Source organism: Clinocottus analis, unplaced genomic scaffold (genome assembly GCF_023055335.1).
Source record: "Clinocottus analis isolate CAN_PGR_092001 unplaced genomic scaffold, fCliAna1.0.p SCAF_6, whole genome shotgun sequence".
Taxonomy (NCBI): Eukaryota; Metazoa; Chordata; class Actinopteri; order Perciformes; family Cottidae; genus Clinocottus; species Clinocottus analis.
Window position 1 is genome coordinate 2943449 of NW_027176218.1, and position 22123 is coordinate 2965571.

General features: G+C 42.6%; 2 protein-coding genes across 3 annotated transcripts; one reads left to right on the forward strand and one right to left on the reverse strand.

Annotated features, from left to right (window-relative positions):
- The first annotated feature begins 1345 nt into the window (after positions 1-1345).
- psma4 (proteasome 20S subunit alpha 4) lies at positions 1346-5366 on the forward strand. 2 transcript variants are annotated; one of them, XM_068602835.1, is made up of 9 exons: positions 1346-1392; positions 1648-1678; positions 2574-2616; positions 2705-2867; positions 2992-3069; positions 3166-3254; positions 3805-3935; positions 4631-4754; positions 5083-5366. In XM_068602835.1, exons 2-9 carry the CDS (start codon positions 1676-1678, stop codon positions 5244-5246), a joined length of 795 nt encoding a protein of 264 aa, XP_068458936.1. In that variant the 5' UTR covers positions 1346-1392; positions 1648-1675; the 3' UTR covers positions 5247-5366. The 2 variants fall into 2 exon arrangements, with proteins under 2 accessions (XP_068458936.1, XP_068458935.1); XM_068602834.1 differs by lacking the exon at positions 1346-1392 and having other exon boundaries at positions 1440-1678.
- Positions 5367-10135: 4769 nt separating this feature from the next.
- Positions 10136-21839, reverse strand: oaz2a (ornithine decarboxylase antizyme 2a). Its single transcript, XM_068603532.1, is given in 6 exon segments — positions 10136-12262; positions 12977-13062; positions 13916-14088; positions 15862-15942; positions 15944-16010; positions 21649-21839. Coding segments are annotated over 6 exon segments (651 nt in total). The 5' UTR covers positions 21759-21839; the 3' UTR covers positions 10136-12128.
- Positions 21840-22123: the final 284 nt, after the last annotated feature.

A 22123-nucleotide genomic window follows, 5' to 3' on the forward strand; every position in this document is an offset into this window, starting at 1 on the left:
CGGATGGACAGAAGCAACAGATGTCATGTGACCAGAATGAGCAACGTAACAGAGTTACAGCACGATACATGAATATGACAGAAACTATTCATATAATGCGTTGTATACGTATGGTCCACGATCCAAAAGGCTGAGAGAGAAAGGTCTATGTTGAATTCGTACTGGATCCTCACATGACCTCCAGGTGGAGTTTGCCATATATGTGAGGAAATGAAAGATGTTAAAATGTCTATTTTGAGGCAATGTGTCCTCATAAAACCTCAGCAGACTACGTGGCTGAGAGAAGAGATGACTGTTTATGTGTCACTCATTAGTCATAATTCATGTGGACGGAAAATTAGCTGAATAAGCTTCCAGGAATAGAGACTCAGCACACTATCTGAATTAAAAGGGACCACGCGTGCACACCATGCCACCCACCTGACCAGAGAGGTCAGAGGTCAGAGGTCAGAGGTCAGCTACAGAGCCGCACCCCTACAGACGAACTCCTGATTCTGCGCGCTTTGAGGACTTTTACACTGAAGACGAGTCTCCACTGGGCAATTTTATAAAATAATCTCCAGAAAGAGAGCATTAAATCCCTGTAGTTTTACCTTTAAAGGAGACGCTCCTGGTCTTTACCACACATTCAAGCCGAGGCGGCCCTCTAGTGGTGAAACTATGAGTTACATAAAAGCACAGCCGGCTCTCCCACTCAGCCAATAAATACAGTATAAATCAATCAAGAATATCAAGAAGTTTTATCTGCATTCTTTTTTTAAATTTAAATTAAAATGCAGTTCAAATCCATCAGCAAGTCTTCTACCAGCATTTCCTGACTTCATTGCATGCAGAGGCCTTTAATATTTAAGTTACAGCCTTTTCACTAACATAGCTTTTTGTGTTGTTTTTCATATGCACAGTAAGTTGGCATTGCATGAAATGTACAATAAATAATAATAATAATAATTTACTGTTGTTGTTATTTCATGAAATTAATTAAAACACTACTCACATGTCCATATGAATATTAAAACTGCTTTTGCTCACTGTATTAGTCCCCCTGTCCGTTCCAAACACATTTCCAATGAACAAGTGTATTTAAAAAAAAATGTAATCCTTAACTAACTGTCTATTAACATATGACAATACAAATATGTTGCTGATGATTGTTTATCAAGATGATATTAATAATAAATAAATACATTGTTTGTTTGTTTACAGTATATACAAAACAATATTTTATGAACTAACTAAAAGTCATGTGTTGCGTGAAAAGTAACAAAAAATTGTCTTTAAATTCCAAAAAAAAGTACATGTGTTCAATAAGTAAAAGTGGGGCGCCTATATGACGTCACGTAACGTCTTTCTGTGATGTCATCACACCGCGCCCAACAGACGGCTCTTTAAGCGGTAAGCAGTTTCTAATTTTTTTTAACCAATTTAATATCGTAACAGTGTCTAAAACAACACCAGCGGCTTCTTTCTTGAGCGGTGTGAAAAAACATTTGTCAAAAGTCTCGCTCGCTTTAACCGGAAGTTGAATTAGAGACGTTTCGGTCTCTTTCTCTTTCACGAGCAGATGACCAAGCAGATCTGTCAGCGTGTGAGCTCGTAAGCTAGCTGGGTAACTGGTCAATTCACTTTTTTGTGTCTTGTTTTCCGCAGAGGAAGAGTTTAACCGCCGTCTGCAACAATGGTGAGTGAGCTAACTGTAGAGTTTGTAGGATGCGCAGTGTTTACGTGTTTAGCTTAGCGTCCTTTAACGTAAGGAGACTTTCTTATCACATTAAATACAACATCTGTGCAGCCTGCGGCTCTTTGAGAGGAGGAATAGTTCAGACTGTTACTAAGTATGTTTCTCGAATGACCTTTATATGCAAAAAGAAAAAAACTAAAAAACACTAAAAAAATAAAGTGTCCGTGAGGTGCTAGGCCACCAGGAGCTTCAACAACAACAACAACAACAACGCATTGTCACGGATGCTCTAAATCTGAATTGTTCGACGATATCTTGAATAAAAAAAGTTTCAAGATTCAATATGTTTTTGCTGTCACATGCACAGATAACAGACACTTATTCTATACAATGAAAAGCTTACAGGTTGCACTTAAACGTAAAGTTAAAGTAGCACTAAAACGGCTCTTACACTTGGTAGTTTGGTTTTCTTGAAGAAATTGTACTTTCTTGAGTTTGTACTCATGGTTAAATGCATTTATTTTAAGTCTCTTTTGGAAAAGCATCCGCTAAATGAAATGTTTCATTGAGGATTTCAAGTTTTCCTCCGAAAAACTAAAATACTCAACTGATTTCACAAGCAGATTTCGTGATATTCTGCGCACTCGCATATTCAATAACTGAGAGAGAAAGAACAAACAACCTCTTCAGATAAATAAAGAGTCATCGTGAGCAAACCCAACACATTAGTTTCCCGTTCCGGCCGCGTGTCATCTTCAAACTGTAAGATATTTACAAGACAACGTTTGCTTCTCGTCCCTCCACATGACTCGTAACTCCTTGTCGTCTGTATGTGGAGGTCAAGTAAGCGTTACATTAAGCTTTCATGCGTTTTCTTTCTGTTTTCTTCTTCCAGTCCCGTCGATACGATTCAAGGACGACCATCTTCTCCCCGGAGGGTAAGAGCTCCTCGACCGTGCACGCGAGAAAGAAAGCATCTTTGTTTTATTTCAACTCTGTGCCTCTCGCGTCGTTGTCCATCCGCAGGGCGCCTGTATCAGGTCGAGTATGCCATGGAAGCCATCGGCCACGCCGGCACCTGCCTGGGCATCCTCGCCAGCGACGGCGTGCTGCTGGCCGCGGAGAGGAGGAACATCCACAAGCTGTTGGACGAGGTGTTTTTCTCTGAGAAAATCTACAAGCTGAACGAGTGAGTTGGGCTTTTGGGTTTTAAATATGAGTCACAATCAGATTATCAAATTCACAAGCGTGGCTAAAGATGAATGTGCCCCCCCGCTCCCCTCCCCCGCCGTCTTCCCCGTGTTCCTTTGCAGAGACATGGCGTGCAGCGTGGCGGGAATCACATCGGACGCCAACGTGCTGACCAACGAGCTGAGGCTCATCGCGCAGAGGTGAGCTCTCTCCGTCTCGAGGTTCCTCGCCGAGTGCCGAGTGCGTCTCGCGGGACAAAATAATGAATGTGGATGCGATCGCGGTGCCGTTTGCAGGTTCCTGCTGCAGTACCAGGAGCCGATCCCCTGCGAGCAGCTGGTCACGGCGTTGTGCGACATCAAACAGGCCTACACGCAGTTCGGAGGTACGGAAACGGCGTCAGGAGAGGAGTGTTTTTTTGTTTTTTAATCTGCATGCAGAGTCGACTTTTCTGATGAAAACACCTGCTTTGTTTCTTCTTTTTTGCAAATGTATGTGTGTGTGTATATATATATATACATATATATATTTATTTTATTTGGACAGCCGGAGCTTCGCGCTGCTGGTCCTGATTATTAAAATAAGATCCAGGTTGAGAGAAGCCTCTTGCACTTTTTTTCCCCTATCGTGTTGCATAGTTGTGACTGTGTCAGTTGTGATTTAGATTATAAATCATGATCTTTAGTTTTGATTATTTGAGGAAGTGTTTCTTCTCATACTGATTCCGAACTATTCGGGATTCTACAACGAGAAATAACTGAAATTATGACGTGAACGGGTCCTCATATGAAAGCATTGTCGTTAAAATACGTTTCAAAAAGAATGTGGTTTAAAAAAATACAAATCAGACGCTCGACATGACTCAATGTTGTGAATTCACCGTGTGTGTGTGTGTGTGCGCTTGTGTGTGTGTGTGCGCTTGTGTGTTCTCACAGGAAAGCGTCCCTTCGGGGTCTCGCTGCTCTACATGGGCTGGGACAAGCACTACGGCTTCCAGCTCTACCAGAGCGACCCCAGCGGAAACTACGGCGGCTGGAAGGCCACGTGCATCGGAAACAACAGCGCCGTGAGTCTCGCCGGCTCCCGAAGCGCTCGTCTAACAATGTCTTTGCTTGTGATCGAGAGCAACGCATGCTTGTGTGTCTGTGTTTGTGTGTGATGACAAAAAAAAATGTTGTTCCACCCTTTGACACTGGAGGGCGCTGTTGCAACAACAATAAACCCGCCGTGGCCGACTTAGTGCCAACTCTTGGAGACTAATTGTGCAATTCCTGATTCATCACGGCTTTGCTGATGTCAGCAGCTTTTCACGGGGCTGCGCACAAAGTTTTGTGCATGCATGTTTTAGTTTTTGGTTTCTTGAACCGAGGAGCGAATGGTGGAAAGGCGAAAGAGGGAGGACAAATACGCCGAGCGAGTTAATGAAACGGCGCAGATTAGATCACGCAGGGATTCTAACAATGATTACTCTTATTATTGACGCTTGTGCTCGATCTCGTGGCGCTCGCATCTCCAACCCCGACGCTTTAAGGACAAAAGTCAACGTGGTCGGTGAGATATTTGGCATTTTACGCTCCTCGTTGACAGAACCTGATGCGATCCGAGCCGTTTCGTCCGGTTTCTGTGACGGTGAGAGCAGTAAGCTGCACGTTCAGGAGCAGATATGAGACAACGATGTGCGTCTGCAGCGCCAACGATGAGCACGGTGCGTTTAGAAGAGTGATTTTTAACTTTGTGTCTTTGTGCTCTTTGTGCTCCCAGGCAGCCGTCTCCATGCTGAAGCAGGACTTCAAGGAGGGAGAGATGAAACTGTCCACGGCCCTGGCGCTCGCCGTTAAGGTCCTCAACAAAACCATGGACGTCAGCAAGCTGTCTGCAGAGAAAGGTGCAGATCTGAGTCGTTAGAAAGATGTAGAAATGATAGATATGTTCAGAGCAATGGTGTCTTCAAGAGAGAGACCCGAATCAAGACAACAGTTTCAGACACTTTGTGATTGTTTCAGGTGCTTTCTTAGAAAACATCCATTTGTGAGGAGGACTTTCTAACGAGCTAAAAGCATGAATATAAAGTCTCTCGAAGGAATTCTGCACTGCGCCTCGTTCCCAACACGTTGTAATGCGTCTAACTGAAGTTTACAGGATGAAGACGTACAGACGCACAACCCGCAGCCGTGCACACTCTTAACACTTTACCTGGTCGCTGTTGTTTTCAGTGGAGATCGCCACGCTGACCCGCGAGAACGGGAAGACCTGCATCAAAGTGCTGAAGCAGAAGGAAGTGGAGGAGCTGATCAAGAAGCACGAAGCCGAAGAGGCCAAAGTGGAGAAGGAGAAGAAGGAGAAGGAGCAGAAGGAGCAGAAGGAGAAGGACAAGTAGTCGCGCTGCAGTTTGTGTGTGTGTGTGTGTGTGAAAGATCGAAATGTGACTCTTCAGGTATGTTTGCGTTTGTGTTGTTTCTTAAAATAAATCCAGTTGATGAATTATTGACTTCAATTTTTTCTTTAATTGTCAATTTCTTATACAAATTTGATGTTGAAATGGTATTGTAAAAGTTCATAAAGAGTCATATTTTATGTTTTTAAATAGACAAAGTACTTCAAAATTAGTCGGAAATGTGGTATATCGAAAGTAATATACTACACTTTTTTCCAAAATGTTGCAGAAAAATACAATAACGGTGCAAGAAGAGGAAGTGTGACTTTGCAGGTCTCAAACATCGACTACATAGTTATTGTTTTCATGAGTGAACAAACTCCTCAGCACATGGAGATCAGTGGGGAACGATGTCCAGCTTTAACCTTTTGAAAACCGCACGCAAAAATCTTCCCGTGCCCATTTTAAGTCCCAGCATGCCCCATTCAGACAATCTTTTGGCATAAAATGAGTCATTTTTTAATCAAACAACACCGTTTTTTGACTGAAACTCCTTCCTAACAGGTCAAGTCTTTGTTTTATTGTGATTCTTGTTGCAGATTCTGATTCTTTAGGTCCTAATATTTCCAAATAGGTGTCTTCTTGACCGCTCCATTAGACATTTTTGGGGAATCTGGCTCATATCATGCTGGATGTTCATGGTTACGATCAAAATGTATTCTAAAAGTATTTTTTTTTGCAGATATACATTTTTTCCCAAGACTTTGCTGAACAAATACATACAATAAACACAAGTATTAAAATTAATTTAGGGTTCCTACGATGACTCAAACACAGCAGTAAAGGAGGTCTGGAGACAAACATGGTTCAACAGTTTTCAACGAGTTAAAAGTGACATCACCATAAAGGTCGGAGCCTGACTCCGCCCACTGTATGATTTCAGGGGCCGAAGAAGTCTATTAGAAGTATTTTATATATATATATAAATACATTTAATGACATAGAAAAGTCAAACAGCACTGAGCGTGCGAGCTTCAGGGTGGATTTAAAACAGTAGATGGCGAGTTTTCCATTAAGCAACCATTTTAATATCCTATAACATATGCTGTCATTTAGTTCACAGCTTTAAAAACATTTTTTTTTTTAAAGAATCTCAATGCTCAATCTGTAAATGACTTCTCCCTCCATTACTCTCATGACATGTTGAGATCTTTTACAGGATTACAGCTCAATGTGCGTCTGCCTGAGGACAGAGCAGATGCTCTCCATGTATTCTGCAGGAATTGTGTAACGCATACTTTTAATCCGTTATGAAATGGAGGCCACGATGACGCAACGATAAGTATGTTCCTCTTCGTTTGGGAGGCTGGGTGTTTTTTTTCAGTCCTCGCTGTAAAAAACAGGAAGTTTCTCTTTGACTCTGATGTTTTCTGGGTTTGGCCGAGTCGTTGACGAGAGAGATGGTGGTTTTAATGTCTGTGCACATTTTCATTATGATATAAAAAGGGATGTGGACTTTTTTTTATTTATTTTTTTACAGTTTCTTACCAAAGATAATCGCTGAATCTATTTCTCTTCATCATTCTTCACTCAATCAAAATTGATTTTATAATGATTTTGTTAATTTATTTGTTTTTTTTAAAGAAACTGAAATACAGTATCTTGAAAAAGTTCTCACCCCCTTGGTGTTTTTCCTATTTTGTATTTTATTTTCAACCTGGGATTAAAATAGATTTTAATCTGTATTTTATGTAACATGCCTACATAAAATAGTTGGAATTTGGGAAAGTGATGCGTGTGCATAATATGAATTGTATTTCTTTATTTTATTTCGACCCATCATCCCATCATCCCACATGGGATTACACACAAGACACTACTATCTTTTTTGCATGGTTTTGTGAAAACAAATCTTGCCAGGGAGCTTTTTTCTTTTCGAAAATCTCTCGAAAAACTGGCCAGTTTGTAGGTTTCACATGTACTCAGCCACCTGCGGGGTTCTTACGGTCATGGAAAACCTGGAAAAGTCATGGAATTTGGTTAAAATGGTTATTTCCAGGCCTGGAAAAGTCCTTTAAAAAAAAATAAACACCCAAAAGTCATGTAAATGTGTTATATTCATGTGTTCATGACGTTCATTTACACTGAGTTTAAAATAATTGATTTGCTTTTAAAAGAAAGAAACTCAAAATATAAGCAGGCATACATACAGGCATTTATATAAATGTTTATTCTTTTAATCAAACTATTGTCTCTCATTCATTTGTGTCATTTAATGTTTACTGTAAGCTTTGGAAGTCTCATTTTTAGTTTACATTTTATCAATTTTTTCATGTATCCACATGAGATTTCACCAAATGTTTGGTCATGGAAAAGTAGGTTTCCATTCACGTACAAGGCATGTGCCGGGCTCTTCAGAGGAGTCTCCTTGGAGCGGATTAGCTGTGGACTTGCTGGGTTGCCGGTTGCCAGAAAGCGAGAAGCGAGGACGTACGCGTGCCGCTGATGTGGTTTATCAGCCTCAATCTGAGGTGAGTTTATGTAAAGTCATGGTGAGATTAAGGCCAGCGGGGGACTATCTGCGTCAGAGGGATTAGTGACACAGCTTGAATGCCTGACTTCAGATGTTCAACGCACCGTTGCGCCCGGTGAGGGAAGAAGGCCCCAAACAGCTGGCGTTATGGCTGCCGCCATCTTGTTTTTTTTTTACAAATACTTTTTTTTATTTGTAGGTGACCAAAAATGTTACAATTAACTGAAAACACCGTGTTTAAGTGTTAAAGTTGTAAAAGGAAAACAAAACCCAGACAACGCCGTTGTCTTGCGACCTGTCAATCACAAGGCAGCCCCGCCCTAAAGCACATTCTGCTTTATGGTAAATTTCACTCTAAATGGGATCATAATTTACTAAATGATCATGCTGTGTTAAATAAGACTTGAAACTAGAGACTCAGACCATAAAATCATGTTTACTGAGGTAATAAATCAAGAGAGAAGTTAATTTACTCAAAGACTTCTATGCAATCTGACAGAGTTCAACCAGAACCGTCGCCCCCTGCTGGCCATTAGAAATAATGCAGGTTTAAAGCATTTTGATTTTGGCTTTGCTTTTTCAGACCCGGAGGTTTCGTTGGTAATGATTCTGTTTGCGTCGTTGGACTTGAAGTTGATCCAGAGGCAAGGAAAGGACGCAAGTGAAGGAAACGAGGATGCAATTTAGAGACAAGGGAGCAGTGGTCAAACAAGTAGTGAAAGGTCACAGTGACCTCACAGAGCACGTTTGTCGGCCATAACTCGAGTCCAAGTGGACGCTTGTGCCGAATTTGAAGAAATTCCCTCTGGGCATTTTTTTGTGACGCACAGACTCGACGACTTTAAAGATAGCAAACGCACAAGCTTGTGTCACAAACGGGAATGTGAGGTAGCATCAAAGGTAACATAGGAGATCTGAACGCCTCTGGCGTGGCTTGCTTCGTTGGACTTGAAGTTGATCCAGAGGCAAGGAAAGGACGCAAGTGAAGGAAACGGTGATGCAATTTAGAGACAAGGGAGCACTCAGGTGCTTCACAATCAGGTGTACGAACCAAGGCCTCTTTCAGAGTCTATTTTAGCTCGCACAAACAATTATTTATCTAAATTTAAATTTTAAAAAAAGAAAAGAAAATTAATTTGCAATTGTTATGACAATTAGAGACAAATTGGGGATTCATAAAGTATTGTCCTTTTCCAGTCCCATTGTGGAAAAAAATATTCTCAACTGAGCATCCGGATATAATTTTTGAAAGAAAACAAAATTATATAAAGCAAAATAGATAATAAATATAGATGACTAATAAATACTATATGTACTACAACTATAGTAATATAGTAGATTCACTAATTAAAAATACAGGATGTTTCCCCTGGCGGTGTGTGCACTAGCGGGAACGCTGCACGCAGGTGAACATACGCAGACGTAGCGAATTATATAGATTATTGATACGCACTCACATTCACTCCCAGTCACATTCACACACCATTCACTTTCGCTAGACTTTGTACTTCGGGCCATGGCTGTCTGAGCGGAGCCTCTTCGCTCAGGAGGCTGTGAGGAAAGCCTGCGAGGAGAGCGCTGCCTGAGCGGATCCTCACTCCACTCAGGTAACTGTGAGGAAAGCCCTGATGTCAGCCTCGAACCCGGAACCCCCGCGTGAGGTTCGTCTGCCTAACCCACTACACCACCGTCCTCCCGGACAAATACAGTATCTTCCTGGATACATTTATCTTTAGTTTCGTGGTTCGTGGTCGTTCACTAGTGGCTGAATTAGGTTATACTGGGAGACGGAATAAACAAAGACAGACTAACTGCGTGGACTCTAAATCAAAAATCTAAAGCCTGGAGCTTTCACATGTGCATTTTTCAAAAAAATAAAATAAAAAATGTGCAAGGTGGAGTTTGCAAAAGCTATGACGCAATGCAAATAAAAAAGATAAACGGAACCTAAACTAATTGTGCCGGCCCAGGTGCATTTATAGTCACATGGGAATAGAAAACAACACCAGTATACTCCTTTAAAAGGATTTACGCGTTAGTGCCAAGCTGTTGAATCACGCTGAAACACGTCTTCGTCTGCGAGCGAGTGACGCAACGTCCCATTGGCATCGGGCTGCACAGAAAGAATTGAAGAGGAAAAAAAAAAGAAATTAAGGCCGGTTTTATTTTGAAAACGGACCGGATGCATCCGTCTGTGCGTTTGAGCCATTTGACACATGTCAAGAGGCTACGTGACGACTGTGCCCCAGACATTTGTCTTCTCGTTTCAGAGGCGAGCTTACTGTTGCAAAAACAAAACCCTGCAACAAGAAGATGCGACAGATAAAGTGTACAGAACACAATACGTACGCCCAAAAACTGAAAAACACAGCCTTTAAAGATACGTTTTATTATCCCAACCCCCCCTACAAGACAAAAAAAAAAGTATGGATTGTCATTGAAAGGTTGCTAAAACTACGTCACTGACAGCAAAATAAAATCCCTAAACTATCACAGTAAACATTTGAGAAATACACATACATAAAAATATACCTCTGAGATAAAGAAAAACAAATGTATATATTGACATTTCCAATCAGCTCATAGTCCGGGGGATCAATCAGTAGCGATGAAGACTTGCATGATCTGATCACATGCAGCAGAAAAAGACGACGAAGAAGAAGACAAGGCCCCGCCCACCCCGTCCTCTGAGGCGAGTATGGCTGGCGTGGGGAATGTTGGTTATATAATATTGCTTTATGTAGCACACTGATTTCTTTTAAAAGCATAATTTAAAAAAAAAAACGACAGCATGATACAGACAGAATGGATTCTTTGGCGTTTTTTTTTTGTCAACTAAAATAAAACCTGCACTGGATTCCTTTAAAAAAAAAAAAAAATCTAAATTGCATATATGTAAATCATCTGAAGCCTCATGTTGTACCTCTACAAGCCCCGCCCCCTCCCATAGCTTGGGTCTGAATGTGCACTGCATTAGATAAATGGGGGGAAACACATTCCTCAATATAAGACTTAAGAGTAAAACAAAGGAACATTGCACTCTCCTCTTCAGGCACAAAAAAAAGCCTCGTTACAATCAAACTTTCAACTGCTGCATGAAGCTTCAGCCCGTCTGCGCCTACGTCCACCTTCAATTCTATTGTTTTATGTTTTCAATAAAAGAATTTACCTCTTTGACTTTCATCCGGATTGTTAGAAGAACAATGAGGTTGTTTTTTGTTTATTTTTACGACGGATGCTCAGCAGAAATCGGGGCTCTAGCTTCACTGGGTTTCGACATTGTATGTACATTTTAATGCAAAGTAACAGGAAGTGGAGCTTCTCTTTAATCCTGATTCTACACCAACATGCATTCAGTTTATGACCTCTGAAGACAACTAAAATGTGTGTGTGTGTGTTGTGTAAAGTGAAACAGTGAGGCAGTCCTCTCTCCCGCTGTCAATGAGTCACCCTGTCAGCTTGACAGGTTGATTATTGCACAGGAGGAGGAAGGAGGAGGAAGAAGAGGAGGAGGGGGAAGAGGAGGAGGGGGAAGAGGGTTGTTTACCTCTGCGAGCCGACAGCTCAACATTCAGGCTGTGTTTTTGCTTTGACAGACTAACCGGGTATCTACACTTTTGTGGCTCGAGTGTTTTGGGCAGACGAGATAAAAACATGAGGGGAAACAAGAACTGGAGTGATTGACGTGTGCTGGAATGATGCCTCAAAAACAACTGAAAATTAATGCTTCCATGTGGCTTAATGTTAAAAGTGACAGATCAGGCTTTCATCACATCAAAACACCATTTTTTAAAAACCATAATTCCCCTCTTTCTACCCCCGAAACAATTGCAGCTTGCACACGACGACAAACCAGAGTATTTTCTCTTATTAAAAAAAAAAAAAAAAAAAAAAAGGGTTGAAGGTGTCAGGAGAGATATGATGAATTTTAAAATGTAAAACACCGCCTTCTCCTGAAGGTCAAACAGTTGCTCGTCTTGTTCAACGGCAGCACAAAACAAATAATGCGACCGAGAGAGGAACAGCGAAGCAGAAGGAGGGGGGGAGAACAAAAAAAAGCCCAAATCCCAAGATGCAACGTGATGGCTTAGTTCAAGCTACGCTTCTCCCTGTTTATCCAATCAGCAGAGCTCCTCGGGGGGGTGAAGGAGGCGGGGTTATCTGCATCACATGGAAATCCCATCAGTCCCAAACACTCCCTTTAAATCACAAGTCTATAAAAAAAAAAAAGAAGTGAAGGGTTGAAGGGTCCTTTAAAGGGTTTGAGTCAGAGCGAGAGCCGAGGAAGGCTTCGATTGCTCGGGGGGGGAAGGAGGAAACAGTCAGAAGGCGTGTTTTCCGCGAGGGAGGCGTCACTCCTCGTCTGAGCTGCTGTCGTTGTCCAGAGAGTAGACCATGAAGGCCAGATCGGGCCGGACCGGCACCATGGGGTGGCCCGGCTTCACCATCTCAAAGCCCATGTAGTGGAACGTCTTGATGATGGACACTGGAGGGGGCGGGACCACAAAAAGAGACGAGAGGCTCAACAAGGAGGCAACATTGATCCTGATGTCAACTCATTTTTCATTCATTAGGGAATTTGCACAACAAAAAGTACGACGGCGACGAAAACGCCCTGCATTCGTCTGCGCTTACGTTAGCATAGCTTAGCATAAAGACTGGAAGCAGATGGACGCAGCTAGCCTGGCTGTCTCCAAAAACCTCCGAAAGCTCATTTATTAACACACATCTATTTATTACATCTCGTTTAAGTCGTCACTGACAGACATAGTTTTATGTGAGCGTGTGTTTCACATATCTTTGTTCTCAGTTTCATGTTTTCTATTATAATTAATGATCAAGTCAGCCTGTGATGCAAACCACATTGCCCTTTGGAGACAATTAAGTTACAGTTGGAGTAGAATCTGATGCTTTGTGGTTTTTGGGAGGGTAGGAGGGAGGATTAAGCTTCTTTTGGCGAACAAGCAGCCGGCAGCATCGAGGCGCACGAGGCGTCCTGTCGTCACAGTAAAGAAGCAACCGTCGGTACAGACGTCTGCACCGAAACCTGTGCCAACCTGTGGAGGCTTAGCAGGGGCCCAATAACTGGTTAATCCAGTCATTCCTATTTCTAAAAGCAGTATGTATATAAAAGCAGCAACACCCTGCCTCTACAAATAAAACATGAACCAGTATTTTAAAAATAAGAAGAGCTGCTCACATCGATCCTCTCTGTTTTTATGGAACCACAGGAACACGTAGTTAACTTTGATCTTCTCTTCCGCAAACGCCAGCAGAGCAGTTAGCCTGAGGATGAACAGAGAGAAAGAGACCATGATGCACACAATGTATTTTTTTTTTTTTAGTGCCTCAGCGTTACATAATGATGCAGTGGCAGCTGCAGAGCCTGGCTGCTCAGCCGACTGGCTCTCAGCCCGCAGCAGGCAAGGTTACTCTGCTCTGGCATCGATTACAGCCCGGCTCCAGCCCGGGCAATTAAAGCAGAAACTCATTCGCATCCATTTTTTATTTGACACGCATAATAAAAATAAAGAGCCATAATTATCACAGCCTCTTGTGTGTAGTTTTAGACCCACATGGTGTGCAGACTTAACTCTTTATAGGTCACCCATTGAAATACTTTGAAATTCAAAATGTCAACCCTAGAGCGCTTTTGCAGGACATAATGTGACATTTAAAAAAAATATATATATATTTTTAGGTAGAAAATGTACATCCACAAAATTACCATATTTGGTTCCTTGCCCGTTTATTGAGAACAAAATATATATTAAAAAATGCAATTAATAAGTTAAGATAATCCTTGTGGGGAATTAAGGATTATAGCAGGCAAAGACGTCATATGTACAGGGTGCAGAAGTGACCATGTATGGTTACTTGAACCATAAAGGTTAACTTGCTCTGCTCGCCTGGTCTGGTCAGGTTTAATTCTATTTAAAACACAATCGTCTAGCATAAACATCATGGCCTGACACCTAACAAGCTTAAAATGGTGCCCTGTAGAGACTTTATTGTAAATACATTTCATTTCTTGCAGTACTTTCCTTTTGCAGCCTTTAGGTTTCTTTCGTGTCAGATAAAAAAACTCATGCTTGGGGCGTTTGTGCGTTCTGAATTCGGGATCTTAATGCATTCCTACCCTTCTTTGCTCCCGTCCGCCAGCGGCCCGACGGGGATCTCCAGGAAGAGGCTGTCTCCCGACAGCGCCGTGTCCCAGAAGGCCGAGCGGCGCTCATTCAGCTGGTAGTTGAAGCGAAGAAAAGAGGGGTTCCCACTCGCCGGGGCGGCCTGCGTCACCGTTAACTTCTCATCCTGAAGGGGTGGACGGGAAAAAAGGGGACGAAACATTTAGTTCATCAATTCATTGCTTTTTTCCCATCATGAATGCAAAGAAACATTTTTAGCGGAAGCGAAGGCCTTGACACTTCCGAGCCAGTTGTCAGTTTGTAGTTTCATGTCCTTAACTTTCTTTGAAAAAATACCTTCTATTGGACCATAAAAATATAAACTATAGTTACATAAATCCTGAAAAGTAATTACCGTAAAAGTCGGGTTAAAAGTCGCTACTATCTAGCGGTGTTCCCGCTAGCTTCCTGCTGTAGCCAGCTAGCGCTGCTGCTGCTAGTCCCTCACTAGTTACCCGCTAAAGCTCTCTGCTAGCTCTCTGCTAGCTCTCTGCTAGCTCTCCGACAACCACCAAAAGGTAGCGAGACCCGCCCCGACGCGGGCAGCAGGGACGCGGGCAGCAGCAGCGGGGAGCTAGCAGCAGCGGGGAGCTAGCAGCAGCAGCGCTAGCTTGCTACAGCGAGGGACACCCACCGAAGGTAGTAGCAGCTTGTAACCCGACTTTTACAGTAAGAATGAATGTTCTACATTTTCTCTTTTCCTCAACTGATCCAAACTCAAGATATAAATATATGTTTTACTCTTCTACATCAGAAAACTGAGCTGTTTCAACTTAAACAAAACAAAATTAGAACTATGTCTGAAGACAGCTTTTCTGCTTCCGAGATGAAATCATAAAAGAGGAAGTGGTGACGGCGTCGTGAAGACGCAGCAGAGCGTGTTGCGTCTGCGGTCGCCTGGCGTGCGGTCGAACCACTTCTGTCTTCATCAGCTCACTCAGCAACCTAATTACAATATAAATGTGCCGTAGATCATTTGTGTTTTTAATTTGTTTTTCTAAAGCGCTGCAAGACGTTCGCTAATACATTGAAAATATTTTGGCGCGACGTCTTCGTCATGAACCTCGAGCATGTAAATGTGTGTGAACACTGAAAGAGACTCATCCATCAACTTAGACCGAGTTGCATAACCTCCACGCCCAAGTACACAAGAGTACACAAGAGTACATGAATGTGGAGGTATGTGAGAGTCTGTGGCCAAGTATGATGAAGCAGTAATGTCAGAATGTTGTGGTTTCTTTTTCTGCTCGCTGAGGACAGATGAGGATGTTAGTGTGGCAGTTGTGACTGAGCCGTCTGATCCTAAATCTCTAATCCCCGGGGACAGTCAGTCACATGTCTGCGGTAGAATTTGACACACACACACACACACAAACAGTTTGTGTGTAGAAGTTTACGCAATACATTCCTCTGGTTAAATATCTCTATTGTTTGACTTTCTGAAGTTCTCCCTTCGGGAACATACATTTCTCCGTAATGTAAAACTTGAGCGCCAAGTAAAAATCCACTGCAGGTGCTCATCATGAGCAGGAGACGGATTTTTAAACTTAAAAAAATAATAATAAATGAGGATACAACTCATTAGCAAGTTGTTGAATGCACCGAGTTAGAGTAGTGAGAAATGAAGCACTTAACATAAGTACTTAACTATAATTAAAATGTCTAGGACAATGACATATCTCTTTTAATAATGAGTTCAGCCAGCGTTGTTTCTCTTCATCACAAGTTATTGTGACAATTATGGGCTTGTTTTTGCTTGTAAACATCACTGCAACTCAGTTTTACAAGCGGCACGTTGGGTTTTGGCTTCAGTTGTTTTTTTTTAAGTTGTTTTCTGTCAAATACGCAGACGTCACCAGGAACGCTTGACTGCTCTTGTTGTGAAGTCGAGGACCGTCACCTTGTGTAGTAGCACTCCGAGAGAGTGATCCCTGACCGTCCCTCGCCCACTCGGGATCTTCAGTTGTGGGTGAGGGGCATCAGGAACACCACAGAGGCCCTGGGGACTGAGGGATGGAGCCGGGCAACCGCGGCCCCGATAACCAGGAACTGGAAAAGGAGAAACATGACTGTTAGATTTGCAGCTCCACTCCTTTATGTGCTCTAAAAAAATAAAATATATGACTCGGTATTTCCTAAACTGTCTGGAAATTGTCTGTGTGAGAAGTTCAGTCACTAAAGGGACCCGTTTGTGTAGCTTATTGAAGGAAGTTGTTGGACATTTTAAACCTTTACTACACTTTAAAAAAGTTGTTTTTCTTTACGGCAAGCAACTTTGGATCCCTCACAATACACATTTGTTTCATCTTATTCTTCAGTTAGCTGGCAGAAACACATCAAGAAACAAAGCAAAGCGCCAACAAAGAAGGAGATCAAGACACAATACATGTGTAATGAGGAAGGAGATGCACTGGACTTGTTTAACCTCAGAAGCTTCGCGTGTTGACGAGAAAACTTGGACCGCGTGACTAAAACCTGCTCTGAAAACCTCTCCGCTTGTTGCCTCACTCACGGCGCCCATTTCTAACGTCACGTCTCGGTTATTATTGGTGATTGACGGACCAGTGAAAAAAAAAAAAACAGCAAACCGAGAAGGTTTTGATGAGATTTATTTTGTTTGTCGAGTTCAAATTCAAATGTGTTTTACAAAATTGTCGAGCGTTATTTTTTCTCCGATCAAGTCTGGTGGCTTTGAGGAGAGAATAAGAGTAATTTGTACGTGCATCAGTTATTATTTTGAGAGCCCTGCATGTTTGAGTCTGTGTATGTTGGTTTATGGAATACAAAAACATATTTTCTTTTTCAAAAGCATGTCCATCAGCACATCGGTGCACGCCCTAAACTGCTGCGACGTGCGTTCCCAGAAAGACAGGGAGGTGTCTTCGCTTATATGATTTGTGCTAAGGTAAAAGTTCTTGACTTTAGAAACACGCTGGAACTTAGTGGCCTTAAACATGATACTGAGCCGTCATGATAGTCAGGACCAGTCGGTTAAATATAGATTTTGGCATATTGCTCCAATCCTGTGACCCCCCCGCCCCCTAATTAATACAAGTTTGAGTCATAGCGCATAAAAGGACAAAGCCGTGCAAACGTGCGACGCGGGGCAACAAGTTTCAGTCCAGCGACTCCCGTCCCGATTGTTTACGACGAGCCCAACGACAGGCCGAATTAAAGCCTAATGATTTACAACCGCATTCGGGGAGTCGCGGACGTGTTGTGCGTGTGGTGGAAGGCATGCGTCGTAAACAAGCGCATGATCTGTAAACACCTCTTCAAATAGCATGAGAGGCTTTGGAGGGGAGGGGGGGTAGGAGGGCACACATCTCTGCCGCTTTAAGTTACAGTCGCGCATCTCAAAAGCCAGACATGACGGCCGCCGGGCCGACGATGCCAGACGGGCACGAGGGCGAGGAAGGGGGAGGGGACTCTCATTTTGTCAATTTGTGGCCTTTTCACAAAGAGCAGAAAGTTTTTCCCTCAGCTTCCCTACGATTTGTCCCCGAAGAGACACAATCTATCTGCCACTGCATCAGATAGACCGACCCAGCGGCCGAGTGAATGCTGTTATGATCGAGTCAAACACTCCAACAGGTGTGTGCGTCTCTCTCGAGCCGTGAGGCCAGTTTCCCTGCAGACGAGAACGGGTAACCCGAACAACCTGATCTGCACGGTACGAGCCAGGAGGGCGAGTGATGGCAAACAAAGCTCACTATGCGGGGCCTTATGGCTTTGCAGCAACTGCTGCATCACTTCTTGGTTCTTATCTATGCAGAGGAAACATATGCAATGTGACACTTTCATATTATAAATGCATGAACTTACAAGCAGGTTTTGTGTGCAAAAGTATAACATGCAATGAATTTAGCGGTTTCAACGTCGCAATAAATGAATATATTCAACGTTACTGTAAAATTAAAATATAACCTGAGGTTTTCGGTCTGAGCACATGGGAAGCAGCAGAAGGTAGCTTAAATCTTGTCCCCTTAAAAGCAGTATAGGTGGGTTTCCCCTCATTTATTTACAATAGTGATGAAGACTGTGTCAAAGACAACAGGTAGGACGCAGATGGAGGAAGAGATTAGCGCGCTGGCCAAGACCTGCTCCTCTTTTTTCCATCTGTCCATCCAGAAACAGACAGAAGAGCCTGTCCTTGATGGAAATGCCAGCTTGTTTGGAAAGGCAACACTTTTGTATTCTGACATTTCAGCCTCCAACACACACACACACACGCGAAGCCACTCCAGTTGCAGAGCTGCAGCCTTTAAGTCCCTCTAATAAGTCTTGCGGTCGCCCTAAAAACTGAATTTAGGATACGTTTTCCAAGACTGCCGGGGCTGCATTAATATGCTTGTGAGGATTTAATCATCTGTGTGTTGCAGTGAGACTCAAAACAGGCAACGTTTGAGGGGATGAACAGCCCGAGTTGGCAGATTTCTGAGGCAGAAATTTTTAGCCGAAAGCCAAGAAACACACAATTCAATCAAAACAGGAAGTGCTCTGGCATGGTTGTCCAAGAAGACTAAAAAAAAAACCACATCAAACCCAACTGCTTCCACTGTAACTACCAGCTCAGTAATGGAAAAAAAGACTCAACTTCAATGCTCATTTTCACCATAAACAAACTTGTTAGCCCGCAAAGTAAAGCGGTCAGGTTGAAGACATAAACAACACGTCGTCGTGTGGCAGGAAAGTAAAACGGGAGAGTCGTCGGACTTCCTCGGACCCCTGGAAGTTTGGCAGCGCGGCGAGTCTTTACAGATGTCAAGACAAGAGACAGGAAAGGCACTCGTTCCTCGAGTAATGACGGATGTATCCCTGGGCCAAAACACGTTGAGCTGACCCCCGGAGCCAAACTGTCGCTGTGCTCCCAGTCAGAAGACAACAGAAACAAAAAAAAGAAGAAGTGTAAAGGACCAGACAGGCTTCAGAGCAGAGGATTCAAATTAGAAAACAAATGTGAGCATGTGCCACTGTGGGAGGGTCCAATAGTTATCACAATTAAAAATCCAAAACAGGACGCACGCACGTGATCATTTCAAAAACATCCCGAACAACACACTCAAAACACAACATGCATTCTGACACCTGCGTCGGTGTAATTCTGGACACACTACGGCAACAATAAATACCGGTGTGACACCAAACTGAAGGACGCATCCGCCATTATTCACTACCAGCTCTTAAGAAAACACGAGCTTCGGCTGCAGAAAACAAGCTCATCAAGTGATTCATCCGACTGCAAAGAGGGGCGTGTCTGGCACACAACCATCTGTGGGGGCATTTTTGCATTGGGTGGTGCACAGAAAGAAAGAAGAAATGTCTGGCATACTTATATTTCAGTGGGTGAAACCAGGAGCTGCCAACTCGCCTGCTTCAACAAAAACACCTGGAGGGGAAAAACCACCGAGTTGTTTTTCTATTGTAGGACAAGAAAACAACAACAAACAGTGGTCGCACACTGACAACGGCACTAAATGTATGACAGACACTTTCACTTTACCCCACAATTGTCAACTTTTGACCATCTAATAAACTGATTATTGAAACAGTCAAAACAATTAGATGGGGAGAAAATAAATCAGCACTCCTTTGTTGATATTTTGGTCCTCAAATTAATATTTTAAGTATTGTTTTGTGTAAAATTGCCAAACATGAGGGCCAACTGGTTTCAGTTTCTCATGACTGGATGGCTAAGGGAGGAGTGCAACTACTTCTGCAATTATTTTTATATGTTGACAAAGTCTCCCCCGAATATCCAATGCATTCTTTTAGCTCTAATTCTTTGGTTGACATTAACGTTAATGTCAACTCGGGCTTTGGGAAACTGTGCACTTGTTTTGTTTTACTATCTTACACTTCATGTACCAACCGAATGAAGAATAAACCGTACGCAGCAAATGTGGAGCGCCTCAAGTTCATGAAGTTAATTTAAAGCCCGTCTGGAGGCCATTATTACTCAGCTGCATGCCTACTGTCTGCATCACAGCCTCGCCTGAGCGCAACCACAACAACAACAGCCGAGGGTTGACGTCTCCACATGAAACCGGTCGGCACAGTTTAATGTTTTGGTTTCGTTTACGGGAAAATTCAAAAACAGCGCTCCGATCCGGAATCTCACGGCGACCGCTGAAAAAAAGATAAATCTGACAGTCAATTAAAAAAAAAAAAAAAAAAAAAGAGCACTTAGTTATCTAACACCCTCGGTAAGGTCGGGGTTAGATAATCCAGCTGTTTCTGACTGAATGCACACCCCCTCCCTGCACGCCTCTCACACACACACACACAGACACACACACACACTTGATAAAGTGAACAGTAGAGGGGAGGGAGGTTATGCAACCGGGCTGATTCTAGGCCAGTTGATGCCTTCAGCTGACACGGCCATAACAGCCTGAGAGCTAATATAGTCACCGGTCTGGCTCACAGCATCAATGGACCTCTCCCTCTCTGCACGTCAGAATGATAAAACCCACAGAGGACAAAAACAAGGCCCGTGCCAAGTCCCTATAGGACGATTACGGTGACGCAACGGCAGGAACATCCAGTCCAAAACACCACAGTGTGTGAGGTCACTGCATGCTACAGGATGGCTGCAGCGGGCACAATGTAAATCTGCAACCGTCTCTATTTAGTGACTCTGTAAACGGCTTTAAAAACAAGCAGGCTAATCTTTTGGGCCATTTATACAGATAAAACGATGGATTGCCCCTTTCATTACAAACAGATTGACCACTAGTGAAAATAAGTATTGTCTGACAGTATTTGAACAAACAACCGGAACAGACAATGACAGTTCAAAAGTTTCATACTTAGGGATTTAAACTCATAGAATAGGGGTTTAAAATATTACAAACACGCGTGTTGTGTGGGGTCGAGACCTTCTTACTTAAATAAGTCGTCATTTACTTATTAATATTACATGTTCAAGGGTACTTTGTATTTGTGGTGCACTAGAACAAGAACATTATCATGTTGTGTCTAATGCATCTCTAGATATCCTCCGCAGGATCCAGTCCTAAGTGTACATGTTTACGTCTGTGTACAGTACTCCATCTGCACATTGTACTAAAACACTAAGTCAAGGTACTTGTACTTTACATCTTATGCTTGTTATTGCATCTCAGAGGCAGATATTGTACTCTCTCCCTCCCCAAAAAAACACATACTTAAGGTTTGAGTTATTTACTTTCTAAATGTATTATTTATACAAAATAGAAGTCAGCTAATAGGTTATATTAGCTATATTATTACAGTAGTCAAGGTTAAGCAACCCAGCAGTCTATAACGTTAGATTATTGCAATGTCAATAAAAGTACAGTATTCAAAAACGGAAGTACTTTTACTTTTTGAACTTTAAAGTAGATTCTCCTGCCTGATACTTATTTTATTGTCCTGTAGTATAACGTGTAATTCAGGAAGACCATTACTGTAAAAGAGTATTTTTTTTTAGACTGGCTACTTTAAATACAGTAACGTAAAATACTTAAATACTTCCTCCTGCACTGCTTCTCCGTCTTTGTTTTCCTGCTGTGTTGCCATTTAGCTAAAAAGTAAAAGGCAAACTATTTAAAACAAGCTCAACGCTGTAAAATGTCCAACAAACTACTCAGCTGCACTAATTACAGCCGCTGACATCCGCAGCCTGTTTGGTCGTTTCTAGAAGGACGTGAGAGCTGCCTCCTACCTTTCCTCTGTGTTCAGCATGATAGCTTCGAGGAAACACGGGTCTTTCGCTCCTTTTTGACAACTAAAACAATTGCTGTTGGATAAAAACTCGACAGACGAGTTCACCATCCGTAAATTAAGGCAAAAAGAAGAAGAAAAAAAAAAGAAGGAGCCTCGTGCGTTTCGCGTTGCGGGTGTCAGACGCTCCGCTCGTGCAGCAGCGAGTCTGCGGACCGCAGCGGCAGGAAGGGAGCTTTTATAGCTGGCCGCAAGGCATCATGGGTAATCCGGACTGGATTTTACGAGAAGGTAAACAAACTGGCGTCAGACGGTTTAAATCTTCTTGTACACATGATATGGTGAAAACACGTAATACAAAAAATATTCACGTATATGGTGATTGTTTTTCTCGTTAGGTGTACTGTGACTTTATCTCGCGTAATGGTAGTTTTAATTGCATTACTGTAGTATTACAAGAAAAGTATTAAATTAAT